Source organism: Trachymyrmex cornetzi, unplaced genomic scaffold (genome assembly GCF_001594075.2).
Source record: "Trachymyrmex cornetzi isolate Tcor2-1 unplaced genomic scaffold, Tcor1.1 scaffold156, whole genome shotgun sequence".
In the NCBI taxonomy this organism is placed as follows: domain Eukaryota; kingdom Metazoa; phylum Arthropoda; class Insecta; order Hymenoptera; family Formicidae; genus Trachymyrmex; species Trachymyrmex cornetzi.
Genome location: NW_017296157.1, coordinates 815312 through 834884, shown reverse-complemented (window position 1 = coordinate 834884; position 19573 = coordinate 815312). Strand labels below are relative to the sequence as shown.

The 19573-nt window shown below is 38.4% G+C and overlaps 1 protein-coding gene across 1 annotated transcript; it reads left to right on the top strand.

Moving 5' to 3' along the window:
• Window positions 1-24: 24 nt before the first annotated feature.
• LOC108758362 (N(4)-(Beta-N-acetylglucosaminyl)-L-asparaginase) lies at window positions 25-2096 on the top strand. Its single transcript, XM_018503258.1, has 6 exons — window positions 25-41; window positions 75-241; window positions 320-482; window positions 1016-1241; window positions 1322-1614; window positions 1822-2096. The coding sequence occupies exons 2-6, from the start codon at window positions 94-96 to the stop codon at window positions 2057-2059; spliced, it is 1068 nt and encodes a 355-aa protein (XP_018358760.1). The 5' UTR covers window positions 25-41; window positions 75-93; the 3' UTR covers window positions 2060-2096.
• Window positions 2097-19573: the final 17477 nt, after the last annotated feature.

Genomic DNA, 19573 nt, shown 5'->3' with positions numbered 1-19573 from the left:
TTCTAAACATGCAAAAATGTAAAATTAATATACATCTTTAAGTTAAAACTAACGTTTTATATTTTATATTACAGTGTAAAAGCTATAAGCAGGATGAAGCTCGTCAGCTTTGCGAGAATTTTGTTGCTTTTCGAAATTTGCTCTCTCGTCAATGTAATCGCCATGCAGACATTTAATGCTTCCGAGAATAACTTTCCAATAATAGTGATCACCTGGGCTTACAAAAATGCAATGGAGAGAGGTATATTAAGATATCTAACTATGTCAAGAATAAAAGATATGCGAAGTAATTTAAAGACAACTTTCATTATTATTTAAGCATGGGACGTGATATATAAACAAAAGAGAAGTGCTCTGGACGCGATAGAGGAAGGATGTTCCCTATGCGAATTCGAAGAGCAGCAATGCAAAAAGACTGTAGGATTTGGCGGCAGTCCGGATGAATCTGGAGAAACTACACTAGATGCTATGATTATGGATGGGTAATGAAATAAAAGCAGTTTTTCTTCTCAGCACACAAGTTATATGTAACGTACTTATTGGGCGTAATTTCGCTCTACTGAAAAAAATCACGTCATAAAGTTACATAACGAAATCATGTAATTAAGACTAGTATATAAATCACCTAACAGATTGTCCCAAATTAGTATATGATTTTTTAAAATTACATAATTTGAAAAATCACATGATATTAAAAATAATTTCATCCATATTGTGACTTGAATAAAATTAGAAATAGAAGAAAAAAACATATCATCGTGTGACTTTTCAAATTATGTGAAAAAAATCACGTACTGATTTGGAATAATCCGTTGCGTGATTTACTTATCTTAATTACATTATATAACTTGATTTTGTTATTTAACTTTGTGACATAATTTTTATTCAGCAGAGCCTACTCAACATTATAACTATAATCTAACACACGTGTATGTTACATATCACTTTACTGTGTTGTTTCGTTAAACTTATACAACACAGGGAGGTTATTCAAGAAATGTATTCTTTTCGATAGAGTGGCGATGGATGTAGGTGCAGTAGGAGGACTGCGGAACGTGAAGAATGCCATTTCGGTCGCTCGTAAAGTATTGAAGCATACAAAACATTCCCTACTAGTTGGAGACTTGGCTACGCACTTTGCTATAAATATGGGATTCAAGAATGAGTCTCTGCAAACGAATGAGTCCAAACAGATGTGGAAGCAATGGAAACTGAAAAAATGTCAACCCAACTTTTGGAAGGTATTGAGAGAGAAGACGTGCTCTTTTTCAGCACATATTTCAATTTATTATTACTTTTTCGATATTCTTGCTCTACCTAGAACGTTATGCCGAAACCAACAACTAGCTGTGGACCTTATCACATGATAGAAGATGACAAAAGCAGTAGAAACACATCAGTAGGAAGCGAGGAAAATCATGATTCAATCGGTATCCTTGCGATAGACTCACAGGAACGCACAGCTGCTGGAATATCCACGAATGGAGTCAAGTACAAGATACCTGGACGTGTCGGAGATTCTTCTATTGCAGGAGCTGGCGCCTATGCTGATCAGAAAGTCGGTGCAGCTGCCAGTACCGGCGACGGAGATATTATAATGCGATTTTTGCCAAGGTAACATTATGTATTAATATAAACATGTATTTTTTAGATATATTTTAATGAACTAAAATAGAAATTTATACATACTATTTTGATTTTGGTCTTAACCTTTCTACTTTAATTTTAAATTTGTTAAGTAAAATTAATATCTAGTGTAATATGTATAGTAAGTTTTTAGTAATACAGTTGTCGAAACTAAGTTGAATACCATTTTTGCAGCTTCCTGGCGGTAGAGGAAATGCGTTATGGAGCGTCGCCAACGGAAGCTGCTCAGAAGGCGATTAGCAGAATCACCAATCACTATCGTAGCTTCTTCGGCGCGGTGATCGCGTTGAACAAAGAGGGAAAATACGGAGCAGCGTGTAATGGAATGTTAAAATTTCCTTATTATGTCGCAACTCCCACTTTAGGTCTTAGATTGTATATTATTCGATGCACCAATTATAATTTACAATAATTAGGAAAACTTTATTTTCACGTTTTTCCGACCTAAAAAACAGTATGATACTATTTGTAAGTAAAAACGTAAAAGTTTTGTAAATTATATAAATTTGTATCCATATAACATTATTATTCTTAAATATTAATAACATCTACGAATTAATTATGGTAACAAATGTTGCGCTTACTGTTGCATATTTAAGTATTAGAAAAAAATGTATATATTTAAATGTTACTATAATTTGCAAATCTTATATATGGAGAAAATATACCTATATTATATGATGATTTTTGAACAATTTTTAGACGAAATATACATACAATTATCATTTACTTGCCTTTTTCATTCCACTTCTAATTTCTGAAGATCATTTTTCCGCACGAGATCATTTTGTTTCCATGGGAACGATTCGCAAAATTAATATGGATTTTAATGGAAACTTAAAATTTAAAGTAAGGAAAATTACGCACTCTAATGAGACCGTCGAGCGATTTAACGTAATAATCACTACTAAAAGTAAGAGAAAGAAGAAAACGCACAAACAGAGAGTAACGTAAATAAAGTGCTATCAGGTATTATTTTTAACAAACTCATTTATTAAAGTACTAAAAAGGGTGGAAACGAACAAAATCGAAAAGTTGCACATATAAATATCAAGTAGTAAGAGTAGAAGAATAATTGCCTTTTGGCTCGCTGATTCTATACTCGAGACGTCGTAAAATATATACACATATATCTCGTTTCTCTGCGTTTCTTTTTTCTTTTTTTTTTTTACGGGAGCATTCATCGAGGAATCGAGGAGGAATGGGAGATGAGAGCTCGAACGGTTCGGAGCAATAATTCTTCGTTAAATCGGAACTAAATCTTCATGACACTGTAATTACGAAATGTCGATTTTACAAGGTACGTATTATGAAATTATTCGGAATGAATTCCGATCGGAATTATTCCGTTTTTCCTACAAATAGAATTCTAGGAAATAATTGAATAATTCCGAGATCGGAATAAATTTCATAATACATACTCAGGTCAATCGTTTTAAGTCGTGAGCTCGCAAACTCCGCGTTTCATGCTCCAAACCCTTCGCTCGATTGCACGCACATAACCGAGAACGTCTCTCGCCGGATTGGAACCGCGTTCGGGATCAGGCGAAAGCAACAGGACACCGTATATCCATGAAAGAATTGATCTATTTTATAGCATTTCATTTCGAGAAAAGAAAAGAAAAGGTGACCCTTATAATTATAACAAACACGTCGTCAAATACGAAGTAGATCTTTTTTTTTCTTTTCACACATTTTCGCTTATTCGCGGCGTCTGCCTGCGGAGAGCCGTGGAATTATTTAAATCCTCACCGCCTCTACACCGTTTCCCTTCTCCTTCCTTCTTTTGTTTTATCGTCGTTTTTTGAACATCATTTAGTCGGTTTTTTTTTTATTATACTTTCCCGATACTCTACTTCTCTTTTCTTCCGGTCGGTATCGCTCTCTTTTCTTTCTCCTTTCTTCTCCCTCTCTTTCTCTCTTCCTCTTTCCGACGATATATATTTATGTATATATATATATATATATATATGTTTATATAAATATACATATATATACATCTTTAGCGGGTTTGTCACGAAGAAAAATTTCGTCGCGCGTTTTTCTTTTAATACAAAACATAAAAATCATCGTCGTCGTCATCGTCATTGCGTCGTATATTTCAAGAGAAAAAGTAACGCTACGTCGCTTTTTTTAAAGAGATCTTAACGGATTTTCCTCCCCTGTAAAACGCAGCACGGACAGACAGACAGACAAACCGACAGACAGACAGACAGACAAGGAGACAGATTTAAGATAAGATTACACAGACAAACGGTGGACTACATTGTCGACAATCGTGGCTTCTCCTTCTTCTTTTCTCTTCTTTTTCCATCTCTTTTTCGCTCTCTTTATCTTCACAAAATGTCGCACACATACGTTATACGTTCTCTCGCGTACTTCTTCCATCATCTAATTTGCATTCCTCATCTTTTCTCTCTTTCTCTTTCATTCATGTTCTCTCACTATGTTTCTTTATCTTTCACACGTTCGTAAATTCACACACATACGATCGTGCGCATACATTCGCATTAGCTTACATAATTAGCGCACTCACACCCAAATTTCTCTCCTTTTCGTTTCTTTTTTTTTTTCTATTTCTTTTCGTCGTCGATGTAGCTCCTTTTTTCCGCTTTGAACACTTTTTTGGGGAGGTGGGTGTCAGACTCTGCCATTTTCTCTCTTTCCGCTAACGATTATTATACAAAATAATTAGAAAAATGTACAAAAATTCATAAAAATAGTAATAGTTACATAGTACAAGTTACTTTTGGGTAATTATAATAATGTGTACGTGTGTGTCCATGTGTGAGTGTACATGTATAAGTGTGATCGAGAAACGAGCATGAAAGTACGACCCTACTGATAAATCGTTCCAACGAGACGAGTCGGAACGCGTCGCGGCAAACGATTCCCCGAGGAGGATCTTTCCTTCCTCGCGGAAAATCGTTCCCCGACGGGATATAATATCGTGCACGCCAATAATTAATAAATATTAATGTCGTTGCCTATACGTACGTAACATGCGTGCGCGGGATGTACCGTTGACTATTCAGTTGACGACAGAAAGAGGTGTCTCACCCTTTACGAATAAAAATAAAATTTCTAACAACAATAATAATATTCATCTAACATATTTACGTTGACATAGCGTTAACGGATAAAGCTGAAAACAACGTTGCCACGTTCCGTTAATTCTCTCTCACATTTCGGTGAAGATACTCTTTAAAGCTTTTAGAATGAATTTCACTCTGAAGAATAAAATCTCACTCTTACAGATTGAATATTGAGCCACTGTTTTTCAAGACTGGCTCAATTTTCACTCTTTAAAACAGGATTGGTAAAACTCATATATTTCAAACATGTTTTAAACTGTTTAAAAAGTGCTAATCGATGTTTTTGACGTGTTTTAAACATATTTTTATTTATAATACTATTTAAAGCATGTATGAAGCGTTAAAACATGTTTAAAAAAAAATACAATTTATTCTAAAAAAAAAAAAAACATCTTTTGCTATCCCTCCTTTAAAGTGAGATTCCACTCCAAAGAATTTAGAGAGTAATTTTAATCTTCAGAAATAATTTTTAACTTTCGAGTTTTCTTTCTGCAAGCCGGCCGAAGAGCTTCGATATTTTCGAAATTCCGGGGCAAAACTCGTCTAATCTGTTTCCCGAAAGAATCTGTCGTCAACAAGACATTCCACGATAACGGTCCATTCCGCGAACGCATTTGACAACAGTGTTCTCTCTTCCGTTCATCCGTTATTCGCGTTTCCTTTCTAGTCGCTCTCTCGCACACACTCTCCCTCTCACGCGTTCTGCCTCTCATCGCAGGTCTATACATTTATATGTACATACACATTTATAATATATACTACGTCAGCGCAAAGACGATTTCTGCCCCGCTGCATCCGCACCGTGTCACGTGCGGCAGCTGCAGTTAAGGAAGAGCAGAAAAGAACTTGAAAATTCGAACTCTGGATAATCGCGTTATTTCTGATCGATAAATTACGCGAATTAATAGTATAATTTGAAGAATTAATAAAGATCTAACGATACTCTTCGCAGCGAGAGCCGCGAGAGGAAAATCGGACGAGGGAACTGACTCGATATCCCGTCCGCGAGCAATTTCACTAAAATCCTTGGTAAAAATATTCACCCTTGATTGCAGCAGGTCGAGAACTTATCTTACGCGAAACCGCACGCATCACGGCCCCCTCATTCGTATATATGCCCGATATATCTTAACGTTATTTAATGCCACAATATATATTCTCCGCGCGACTCCAGATCAGCAGGCTCGCATTCGCAGGGGATCCTCGCCCATTTAGCGCCAGATACGCTTCGGATGGATTTCCTTTATCTAAAGGAAAGGAGGAAAAAGAACGAGATAAAAAATTGGTGATACGCCTAAGTGAGCAGCGAGACAGATCGCGTTAAACGAGCGAGGATTCAAATAGATGGAATTTCGCTAAACGCTGCGTGATCATCGATGTGGAATCGTTATCAATCTCTCATTCGTTAAAAACGAGCGATCGTTAAATACGCACGCTTGGAAACGCCGAGAATTCCAGGTGATCGAGTATCGACGCGACGAGAATATATTCCTCGATGAGAATACATTACTCTCGATTATATTCCAAAATGATTCAGAACGGAGGAATTTTCAGAGTCACTCGCGTTTTGTGTATGCACTGAAAAAATAACACTAAATTTTAATAAGTATTTCAATAATTCTAAGTAAATATTTACTAAATGTAAGTATACATTTATTAGATACCAAAATCATTAATTTGATTCAACTATCATTTTTTTATTGAATAAATATTTATTTACGATAAGTAAATGTTTACTTAGTATTATTAAAAAGAAATATGCAATAAGATTTAGTAATTTTTTGCTCAGTGTGGCAAACGCTAAAACTGTTAACCCTTTCGTGAACAGTGGGACATATCTTAGTGTCTCACTAAGAATTTCTGTCAATAAGTTCGATGGGATGTCTGTCCCACCAATGATAAAATGTTCATCGATAAAGATTATAAAAAAATTAAATCGGTCATGAAAGGGTTAAAAAGAAACTGTTTAGTCTCAATGATTCTCATTTTGGATTGAGCGTGTTTGCCGTACAAAGCTATCGCGAGAAACCTCTCGTCGCAGCGACTCCACATTTCTCACACGGAGCCGCACGTACATTTAATTAAAGCCCATTCTACATAAGACGCGGAACACGGGTCGCAGGTCGCAAAACTAGAAACTAACCTAATGTATTTTAATTATGATATGATTGTAGGACGCAGAAAGTTGGGTGAACTTCTACCTAATGTATTTTAATTATGATATGATTGTAGGACGCAGAACGCAGGACGCAGAAAGTTGGGTGAACTTAACTTCCGCGTCCTGCGTCTTCCCTGATGAAAATGAAAATCGGAGCGTAAATCGGATGCAATGGGAGAGTAACAGAAGCGTAAACAAAACTTCTAGAAGGCGAAAAGTAGAACAATAAAATGTAAAAGAAGCACTTACGCTTCTTTTACATTTTGATGTTTCCATTTTCGTCTCCTAGAAGTTTCGTTCGCGCTTCTGTTACTCTCCTATTACATTCGACTTACGCTCTGATTTTTATCTTTATCAGGAAGTTGCGTCCTACGTATTGCGGTCTGCAACCTATTACAATCTGAAATACGTTTCACTTGCGACCTGCGACCTGCGTTCTGCGTTTTACGTAGAATGGGGCTTAAAGCTAGTCACACACACTTTCCGTAACAGTAACCGTAAACGTAACGTAGGTTTTTGACCAATCGCGATTCGGTCGTCCGTAACCGTAACCGTAACAATCGAGTATGCAACGCGATTGGTCGAAAACCTTACTGTTACTGTTAACACGGAAAGTGTGCGTGACTAGCTTAATACGCACGAATCTAAACGCAACGGCGAACACGTACGCATTGCATGCAGTATCGCGCGTTACTTTCGCAATCTATCCCGGGGGGCGTACCTCCGTATTCTAGACGTTTTGCGCCTTCGGGAAATATCTTTCTCATCCCTTTTCTCACGCACACCCTCGCACACACGTACGCGCGAAAACGCACACAGGCATAACGTCACACACGCAAACGTCCCTCGCTCACGGCTAAATATATTTGTAACAATATTCTGCGACCAAAAAATAAACTCTATTATGTATTACCCGCTAATTAAGCTACGATTATCGATCGATCACGGCTATGTTTTACATTTACGAAGATTCCGTCGACTCCGGATAGAGATAACATATTGCGTGGGTTCCTCGGTTCGTTGGCCTGGTGCGATGGTTCTCGTAGGATACTTTGCGTTTTCTTGTCTCTTTCGTCTCTCTTTTTTTTTTTATTATTTTTCTTTATATTTATTTCCTATCGGCTTCCTCTGAACGAAATTCGGGCGACCGTTTTCAAAGGAAAGGAAGAAGAGCGAGGAGTTCGCTATCGAAGCGACACGCGAGACGCGTCTCCTTCGTTGATAGTTCTTCGTATGTATTTATGGGGGAAAAAAAAATCGATAAAGGACGCCCGTAGCTCGAGGGTGGATTTTGGCCCTTCGGCTGTTAAATTGCGTTCTCCTTTTTCCGCTTCCGACTCTCCCGTGCCAACGACCAGTTTCAACGAAAGCTCGCCGTTAAAAGTTAACGGGTAAATTGAGCATAGTCGACAGGAGCGATCGGAAAATGCGATCGACAATGCGATGAGGACTGATGAACGCGACGATCTCGTCCGACGATCGATGACGACGCGGGAAGCGTCGCGTAATCGAACGCGATCGGTGATCTCGCGCATAATTGCACGATCCCTCGATCGAAGGGTAAATGCGAACAGACAGCCGTCTTCTCTTCCCCTACGAGTAAATAATACTGCGCTACTGGTTCTCACAGTGACGGGAGCTCGAAAATTACATAGCCGCACGACACACGATGCTATTTCCATATCACGAGCTCTCTGTATAACGTACGGTTCGCAAATAAAAAATATTACATTATAAAATATTCTTATAAAATATAACTGTTAATTTTTTTTTTACAGTATACACATTCCGCGTTTATGTATTAAATTAATAAAGTATTTATTAATTAAAAAAATAGATATCATTATAAAATATAATTGTTAATTTATAGTATTTCGTTTATATATTAAATTACTAAAAACTGCCTTATACATTAAATTACTAAAAAAAATCACTAAAAAAATATTTGTTAATTAAAAAAATTAAGACAATGGTTTAAAGCGCGAGTCGACATACAGACATCAAGAACGACGAGATGGCGACGGATATAGATTAAAAAAATTTCTTAAATGATTTTATTATTGTACAATGATGTGTGTTGATTCTTGTATCTCTTTTTGTTGTAAGTTAATAAAAAGTACTGGTTAATCAGAAAAATATATCGTTTAGCATTGACACAATTATAAAAAATAATAATTACGACAACAGCGTGTGACGACACATATATCCAGAGATTTAAAAATAAAAAATGTAAAAAATAATTTATTTTCTCCACGCACGCGACCATATAATCCATCGAGCCTACAGATATCCATATAATACGTTTCAGTCGACGATGAGTTTTGCTACACTTTTAATTACAAGACATGCGAGAGTGTAAAATGCTAAAAGATGGAGCTCTTAAAAAAGGATATTATCAGCGATATCGTCGTTTTTCGTATGTGAGAAACATAGTTCTCTAATATTTTAAGTCGCTACGTTCGATCGCGCGATCAACGCAGTCCACGAGGTCGCGTATTTTCGGTGGTTGGTTTCACGAGACAATTCGCGATCGCGAATGTGAACACAGAAACATAGAGAATACGAAGAACCGAAGTTGTCACTTCGTAGAAAAATGAGATCCGGAAGATTTTAGCGCGTTCGCCACGATCGAAGCTAGAAGATCACTAACTAAATACGATGACTCCTTGTCCCACCCATATCTCATTGAATTATATATCCGTGACATGCGCTAATGTGTGCAAACAACTAATTGAGAATCACTTTACGCACTCACTCGCTCCCGCTGCACGCGTTTTCTCCTCAATCTCGCTGTTTACACTGAAAAAAATTACTAAATTTTAATAAATATTCATTTGAATAGTTCTAAATAAATACTTACTAAATGTAAACATATTTTTATTTCATACAAAAACCATTTAATGTCATTTAACTATAATTTTTTTTACTGAGTAAATATTTATTTACTGTATAAGCAAATGTTTATTTAATATTATTCAAGGAAATATATATCGAGAATATAGTAATTTTGTTTCAGTGCAGCTGTCACTCTTTCCTCCTCTCGAGCGAATGCACTCACGCACCAGGCACACTTGTGAAAATTCCTTATTTCTGCCGGACGCACACTCGTTCCCGAAAATCCGCGAATATATCGAACATCAACATGTGCTACTAATATCTTAAGTCGATTGACATATTTTAGAAAAAGGTAAAAAATCATCGTCCTAGATTAACGCATTTCTTTTTCTTCTCACCCTCACGATTCGGCTCATGCGGCCTCGCACTCGACGTCCCGCACATCCATACATCGTTCTTCCGCCACATCTGATTCCTCTCCCACAGAGAAGTTTTTTTTCTCTCTCCCGTCCCCTCATCCCAGGTAGAATAAAAAGTCATAATATATCATAGGACGTCATTGTGACGTTATTTGACACTTAAAAATAATTTTATAAGTGACAGATAAAGTCACGACGATGCCTTTATGATTTTATTATGATTTCTGTGTTCTACTTGAGATTTTCCGCGTCCTTCTCCGAAACGCTACGTTGAAATCGCGCAAGCGATTCTCTCGCAAAAGACGCACGACCGGTCGTATAAAAAAATATGTAATGCACGGAAAAGGCTGCTTCGTTTGTTCCCCTCGACCCGCACATATCTCACCACCCTCTCGTCGTCACTCGAGAAATGTCGATGAGCTGAAAAGTGTCAGAGCGGTCGAAACAACGGCACGATTTTCTACGCGAATCGAGCTTTGCGAAAAGGAGCCGAACGATAATCAAAGCATCGTTAATCGATTCCCGATTGATCACAAAAAATTCCGATTCCACGGGAATCGAGGATAATGTACTCAGAAATGTTTCGTAAATGTGGTGCGAGAAGGATTCGCTCTTTCTCATCACATTACATGCGATACTCGCGACACGAAATTATGATGATTCTAACTGCTGAGAACAACAGCTCGATTTTCGAGCTTCGAAAATGCGCTCGCTGGCTATATACCATATGTGTCCTTTCTTTCATTTGACGCACACCCAGACTCTCGTTAGAGCAGAAACTTAGATTCTTGCATAACACATAACGCATAAAGCATAAGAAAATCAACCTATCAGAGTGTTTTATATCATGGAAAGAAAGGAAATGAAGGATTTTAATTACGCTTTGAAACTTTTACAGTAAAGTATGAAATTTTATACTCTTAAAAATTGAAAATTGAGCCATTTTTCAAAGTTCAATTTTCATTCTTTAGAATAATATTCCGGTCCAAAGAATTTAAAGAGTACGCATTATACGTTATTCAAGACTCTGTGCTCACGTTTTTACTTTCGAAGAGCACAGTTTCGCGGTCACCGCGACTCTAGATGCCGTAAATATATTTAAAAAGACGTCCCGATCTTTAAACATCCCTCGAGAGATGCCTTCCGGACATTTCCGTGCCGTCTCAAATGTATGCCGAACCGTTTTGGATTACGTCTGTCGCGTTTCACAGCCGTAAGTATCGCGCAGTCGTTAGTCAAACAAGCGATTTGTCGATCCGCAATGTTAAGTCCATTTTATAATTGTAGTTGTAAGAATTTACCAATTACAATCAAATACGAGAAGAATATTCGACTAAGATGGTCGATCCTTATAACTTACAACTATTCTCTAAAATGTTTAGAGGGAATTGTCACTCTGAAAAGGGAAATCTCACTATTAAAGATTGAAAACTGAGCCACTCTTTTCAAGATTAGCTCAATCTTCACTCTTTAAAGTGAGATTGCATTCCAAAGAATTTAGAGAATACGCTTAAGCAATTATAGATTGGGCTTTACGGGGTAACGATCCAACGGTCCTCGATCTCGAAGATCGTTACCGTTTTCACACATCTCGATCAGTTCCGATTATGAATGATTACAACGGCGAGATCGACGCCGCTTCTCGACGGTGGAACCGTCACTTCGACAACGAAACCTGTCCTCGCGTCTGTCCGAACATCCCATCCGCAAGAGTGCGTGTCTGTGATCATTATTCTTATCGTAATTATAATAATAATTATTGTTATTATTATTAGAGTCCCTCGCGATTGTAGCGTCGAAGGAACGCCCTACGTTTATGAGCTAATTGCCATCATCATCATCATCATCAATCGACCCGACGAATCTCGCGATCGTCTCGGCGGTCATAAAAAATTCGCTACTACATCTTTTTACTCTTTTGGACTCGTATGTGCCGTGATGAACGCGCGCGTCGAGTGTCGCGTGTTTAATACAAAAGTTCTTTTCATTCTAAGCATATATAGAATACACATTACAATATAAAGAGATTATTTAGAAAAAAGAACTGGTACAAAAAAAAGGACTGGTTGGAGCAAATTGGCTAGCAACGATCGCGCGCCGCGTCTCTTTTTCTTTCTTACTCTCATCCGGCTTTCGTTCTCTTATACTTTTCCGGTATGCCAAAAAACTACGGGCGCGCTCTCGTGTGATTTATCGTTTAGTATTCCTATATCGATATCGACACGCTACACGCTAGCTGCTAAGAACGATCAATAAATCGGCATCACGCGCGCACACATTTCTCTTAACTCTCTCCCTTCCTTTCGAATTCGCATTCATCCCCCGCGCGTTATCCTACTTCACTCCCCCTTCTTTGTTCTAACACGCGTAATCACAAAGTTTCAAAACTCCCCCTGTGAAAACGTTATACATCTATTTAAAGGAAAACAAAAAAGAAAGGGAAAAAAAAGGAACAGCCTTCTACGCTAGTCGTCGTCACGTCACTCGAATAAGGAGTGCGCCGTGACATGTGAGAGTGTCGCGTGCCCGTGTGTATGTATGCGCACGTGTCGGTTTCGTAAATGTGTCGGGAATGTGTCTATGGGTGTGTAATACGCGCGAATAATATATAAATTTCGCCGCCGTGTATCGTATGTACATGCGTTTCGTCTATCGATCGGTCGACGATAAAGGCGATCCTTATCTCGCTGAACCGAAATCGAGATTAGCCTGAAATCGCGCTGGAAAACATGCGCGGCGGCTTACGCCCCTTTAAAAGATATAATCATTTTGTCATTCGCTATATCCGCAGGATCATCGTCCCTCTGACATGATCGCGTTGCGGTAATTTCGCTATCTCCATCGAATCTCGGTCGACATTGGAGGATACAGGCTCTCTTCACCGAGAGCCGGGTTTAAATCTTAAATGCTTTTCTTTCTTATCTTTTTTTTTTTTTTTTGAGAAAATATCGCATCTATTCTTCCTAAAGATTTAAAATATCTCGTGAAAAACGTAACTAATAGTTTATTTACTTTTCACGAACATTTAATTTTCTTTAAATTTTGAAACGCTATTTTATATGTTAAATGCTCTGGGAAAATATCGCCTCTTCATTTCTTCCTAAAGATTCGAGATATATCTCGTGAAAACGTTCAACTAATTGCAAGAGTCGATTTTCTTGGATATTTAAAATCGTTAGATCTCGCGTAGCTTCCTTTCTTCGGGAATATATATTTTTTTTTTCTTTATACGCACCTCCCGTCCTGAAGAAACGTGTAAAAACCAGGGGACGAGATTGAGCATGCGAAATGCGAGAAAGAGTCTGCCCTTCGAAGGAAAAGACTCAATTACAGAAAACTGCTCGAAGAAAAAAAAAAGATACATAAAAATACGTCGTAACGATTTCTTCTAAGAAATTTTAACATAGTGAATTTCTATAATGCCCAATGCACACAAAGTTATTAGGGAAAGATTAAGTAGTATCGTGTATTTGCGCCTTTCAAGAGCAAGTTTCTTTTCTCAATAGAAACCAGAAAAGCTAAGAGCGAGTAATTCGCTTGATCCTCACTTTATCGAGTTACAGATTGAATCGTCATCGTATCAATTTATCCGAAATGTGCGGGAGAAATCGAGAAAAGAGATCTAGCGGATAAATTGCGTTCGCGTGGGACAGATTATAGCCAAGTTACCCAGAGGTGGGCAAAACGTGGACACGCATCCGTGTTACGCGCGGAAGATTAATAGACATTTTATTAGCGAGCCTGACGGCTCACACAGACGAGAGAGACACACATACACACGCATGCTTTCTCTCTCTCTCTCTCGCTTGCCCTTTCTCTCTTTCCAAAAATTAGCCTACTTGCTGCGGGTCAATGCCTTGAGACTCGGTCATAGCTCGGTACGTAACTCAGTATGCAACTTGGTACGTAAAAGTTACACCTTCGATTTCTTTCGTATAATGCATATATGTATATATAATTTATATATTACAAGATCATAGAAATTCGTATTCACAATTATACGCTTAGGACAATATCTATATATATATATATAATATATATATTTATATATAATATCTTAAATATATATATTAAAGATTAGTAACAATAAGCCGATTCTACAAATACTTGACGAAATACACGGTGGCGAAACGCTCGCTCTCCCTTTTCTCGACGCGGCAATTCTATATATTATATATATATATAAAAAAAAAAAAGAAAACCGCCCACGTCGTCGCGGGAGTCTCATTTTTTCCTAGTTAATGCAGGTACAGGATTCGCTAATCGAGGTTTCATAGAAATTCGAGATAGTATTTAAAAAACACGCTACTTTCGCACCTAAGAGGGACTATCTGCATTTTTTTAAACTTTTTCCTCGTGGTAATTCGACTATCCGGACCTCGCGCGGCCGGATACGGACGCGCCGACAAGCCCGATCAACTCAATTCTCACCTTTCCCGTCTGTGTGCGTGCATCTGTGTGTGCGTGTGTGTGTGTGTGTGTGTGTGTGTGTGTACGTGCGTGTATCACGTGTGTATGCTACAGGTAAGAGAGAGGACTATATTATCTAGAAAAGAACAACGAATCGCTAATATAAGGGGATGGGGTGCGTGGGGAGGTCGTCAGACGGTCTCGTCTTCACTTCCGCCCTTAATCCTCCCCCCGAGAAACAATCCCGACCGATCTTCTTCGATTTTTTTCTCTCTCTCGTCGGGCGCACGTTCTCTTTCTCTCTCGTTTTGCTCGCCTCTGGAGACATTGGACACTCGTCGATTTCGGTTTCCGCTTCCCTTCTCGCGCCCATGCCTAATGTCAGGTCACATTCCATTGCCTTCGAGAAAAAGAAAAAAAAAGGAGAAAAAATCAGAGGGGAGAGGGGGGGGGACGTCGTCGTACCCTTCGCCTTCTCGTACACGGTGCACTTTGGCTCTCCCCTCGTCTCGTCTCCGTTTATAACACAATTCATTGCACTGCGCCCAGCTGCTTTCTTATTAGCGCACTCTTATCGCGTGTTATCTGCACGCTCTAAGGTTTGCCATTTAATATTTAAGCTTACCGCTCGCTCGCTCACACATACACATCCATCCACACGTACATACACACTTCCTTTCTTCCATATATATTTACGCACGTCTACATATTTTAATTTGAATTATATTAAGCGCGGGCGCGCGCGCGGGCGATCGGCTGAGCCGCGAACACAAAGGCGGCCTCTCGCCTCGCACTCAACGTGTACTATAATCGACTAATGCGAAAAAAAGAAGAGCAAGAAGAAAATTTCATTCGCTATCAAGATGCTGAACAACGCGGAGATCCAAAAGACGCGTGAAAGATGTGCAAAAATCGTACGAGATGTTTCGACGCGACTGTATTAGACTCTGATATCCTTTAGAGAATCTCAAAGAGTTCAGATGCAGAGCAAGGGGTTCATAAATCGAAAAGTCCGTTCTTACAGCACGGAATCGTGTCAAAGACGGATCCGTAAACGTACCTAATTTCCATGTCGAACTCCACGAAGATCGTGCCTCTCGGCGCGATCTTACCGAAATATCATTAAGGATATATATAATTAGGAAAATTTTCCCATCGTTTCAGCTAGGTCCGTGTCGACAATCGCATGTTGTTCACCACTTGCCGTGTGAATCGCACGGATGAATTTCACGCTCGGGCACGAAATAAAAACCCGTCGATCAATCGTGACCGAATCGAGAGAATTTCGATGAGGTCCCGAGAATGTCAGCGAAGTTCTCTTTGTCGCAATTTTTCGATCAGCCTTCGAATCTGTCGACTTTTCTCTCGTTCGAGTCGCGCGTATATGTATGAGAATGTGTATGTGTGTGTTGTACGTGTACGTATTCCGACTGTTTCTTTGGTACGTAGAATATCTAAAATAATGACTCTATCTATAATAATAATAGTGGCGATGATAATAATAGTAGATAGTAATAATAATAATAGATACGAATAATCTTAATCGTAGCGATAGATCGCAGTAAATCGCAGCAGTATCGTTGCGGAATACCTCAGACTAACAGTGAGAATCGATCGTCGTCGTCGTCGTCGTCGTCGTCGTCGTCGTCGTCGTCGTCACGGTGATGCGCTTTCTCTCGACGACGATTCCGTAAAACGACATAAATTCGTAAAACAGGAAAAAAACGACGTCACCTCTCGATATGTCGGAGGCAGGTAGAAAAAAAGGCACCTACGCTTGAAAATCGAAATCTCGTTGAACCGGTCTTACGCGGTTTTGTGGGCGCTCGCGTGGAAGCGCCGACGGGCGATACGTTTCATTATAAATTTACAAAATTCATTTTACATCGTCGCGATGCGACGGGGAGGGCCGTGTGAGTCGCCCGTCGCCTCCCACGTTGGTGCCGACCGATTATGTGATGCTTTTGCACGCACGCGTGTGTGTCTGTGTGACGTGTGTTTTACATGTGTGTGAATGTTCGGTATAACAGCGGTCTCTAATGCCTGTTTCTACCAATGTAAATTAACCTTAATCTCGGTTATATTTACCCTTCATCTTTTTCTAATTCTTATAATTAGGAAAAAAAAAATGAAGAGTTAATTGAACCAAAATTAAAATTAAACTGCATCGACAGAAATCCATCTTTTCGAAAAACCCGCGGGAAATTAATCTAAATTTTGTACAAAGATAAATCTCTTATCAAATTTTCAAAAAATGAGATAAATGCTTATATATTAAATCACACATGTACGTACGATCGAAGTAATTAAATTCTGCAATAACTTCCCAATGATATAATTGGTAGCCATCTTAATTGAATGATTTTCTCGATATGATTATCAGATTAAAAGGTAAATTTTATAAAAAGCTATTGATTTCATTACGCTTATTAGTGGAAAGAATTTTGTTGTACCATTTTTTTTTTTTTGGATTCGTTCATACATACATACGTGTGTTACGTGTGCACGCGTGTGCATGTGTGTATATGTGAATGCGTATGTAAGAAGAAAGAACAAAGAGCAAGATGATCTGTGTGATGATCGCTCTCTTATTTACAAAACACTATAAGATTTATCTATATAGCATCGTAAAATATAAGAATAATAACTTTATTTAAAAAAATAAAAATTAATTAATTAAATCGTACTCGGAAAACGGTACATCAGAGGGTGAGCAGGAGGTGTACGCGGTTCTGCGGTTCTCTCTCTCTCTTTCTCTCTCTCTCGCGCTCTCTTTCTCTCTCTCGCATAATTCGCGCGGTATTAGGAATCCCACTTACGTAACGGGCACACATCTCTCGCTTCTCCTTTTTCCGCTCTCCTCCCGCGTGAAGTTTCGATCTCACGATGATTACTCTCTGGCCTCGAGATTCTCTGTCTTTCTCTCGCACAAAGAGAAGATCGTGAAAAGACGCATCTCGAGGGAGGCCCTTCTACGCGAGGAATCGGGGGCTTTTTAAAATTTTTTCTTTTTTTATTTTATATAACAAATCATCAAATCGCTCTTTTTCTTCTCGATTTATTTCAAAATTAGATGGCACGAGTCCTCGCGTTAGATAGGTATCGTTTCGACGGGAAACTCACGCATTTTTCGCTGTTCGTTCTCTCTTTTTCTCTCTTTTGTCGATCTTCCGATCGCACGATCATCGTATCGACATCAGGAGAAATGAAGTATCTCTCTTCCTCGGCATTTCTCTCGCTAGATTATTATTCCTATCTCTCGCGTTCTACCTCTTTCTCTCTTTCTTTCTTTCTCTCACATCCCCTTGCTCACATACAAACATGCATACAAACACACACTCGCGCATACAGATACGCAGAAATGTCCTACAAACACGCATTCGCGCAACTTCTCTGAACTAAGATATTTAGACAAGAATATAACAGCGGTATAAAAAACTTTTCAACACTGAAAAATACAAATCTATCGTAAATGACTACCATTGTTACTCGTTCTCTTCCACGTTTTTTTTTAAATCAATGTTTCTCTCTCTCTTTCACTATCGTTCTCTCTCTCTCTCTCTCTCTCTCACTCTCCCTCTCTCTTATCTTACGCTCGTCTTTATTATACGCGCATTACCCGAACGACAGTAAGTCCGCTTGAACACGAGCGAACCGATAATTCGCCTAATCGCCCTTGTTCGTAACCTCACGTGCGCAATCATGTACGCCACGTGTCTGGATAATTAATCGCGCGTATCTTTTCTTTTAATCCTCTTTAGATCCCCACGCGACTTATCTCCGTCTCTTCTCTCGCTTTTTACTGTCGTGTCGTGCAATATTTACCTAATTCCAATTGCATCCCGTTTCTTTTTCTTTTTTTCCTTCAAAGTCTGTCACAATATATTAGATATTTTAATCGTTATTATCAATTATATATTAGTACTTTATATATATAATATATATCTATATAATTGTCATTATATTATTATATATTATGCTTTATCACACATATTACAAAGGAGGTGAAGAATCACACCTAACATATTATTATTATTTTGTTGTTATTTTTTTTGTTACTGGCGTACCTCAAACGTTAACTCCGTACTGCGGATGTAGTTTTGCGATTACTTCGTTTCACTAATTCATTACGCGCCACGCTTGCAGAGGCGTTTCATAGTGTCCGTGTGGTGTGTAGGTGTGTGAATGTGTGCATGCCGTGTGTGCATATGCATGCGTTTTTTCGCGGCTTTATATATTATTCTTTCTTTTTTTTTTTCTATTCGCCTTTTTCCTCGCCGCACACGATCGATCCAAAAAAGCTCAAATTTGGAAATTTTTTTGTTAGAATCTACGGCGATCAGAATTCTAGTAAGTCTGGGAAGTTACTTTTGCAGCAGAAAGAAAGGCGTTCGATGATATAAAGTATGTAACAAATGATTTTTCAATTCAGAAATAGTAAAATATAAAGCGCGTTAAATTGCCTTTTCGTAAATCTATCGTAAAACTTATTAATGCCTCTATAAATAGCGTTCTTCAATTATCCTACAGTCAACGCGGTTTTATAACACTACAGTGAATCACAATGCTTTTAAGGAAAGGCATGTATTAAAGATCTGAAATTGCTTAATTCTCGAAAATAGTAAAAAAAATTTTTTAAATACAATTGCAATCAAACACTAGCTAGACTAGTTGACATTATCTATTAACTATTATATATAAAACGTAACAATTTATTAATTCATTCAAACTCGAATATCGAATAGGATAGATTCTAAATAGCGAAACATGCGTCTCTAAGAGACAATATCAAGACACATATCATGTATAACTTTTACAAAAACGTACGTTATTTAACGGCAAGCGAAAGTAATTTTCGAACTGATTCTGCGAAGATACGCAAAGATGCAACAACTTCGCGATAACTAGAAGAGTCAGAGGATGTCCCAGTCTCGCGACAGCACCTTCATCCAGTTTCGACCTTTTTTTTGGTTGTTATCCGATCATCGGACCGTGAATGATATGTTCGC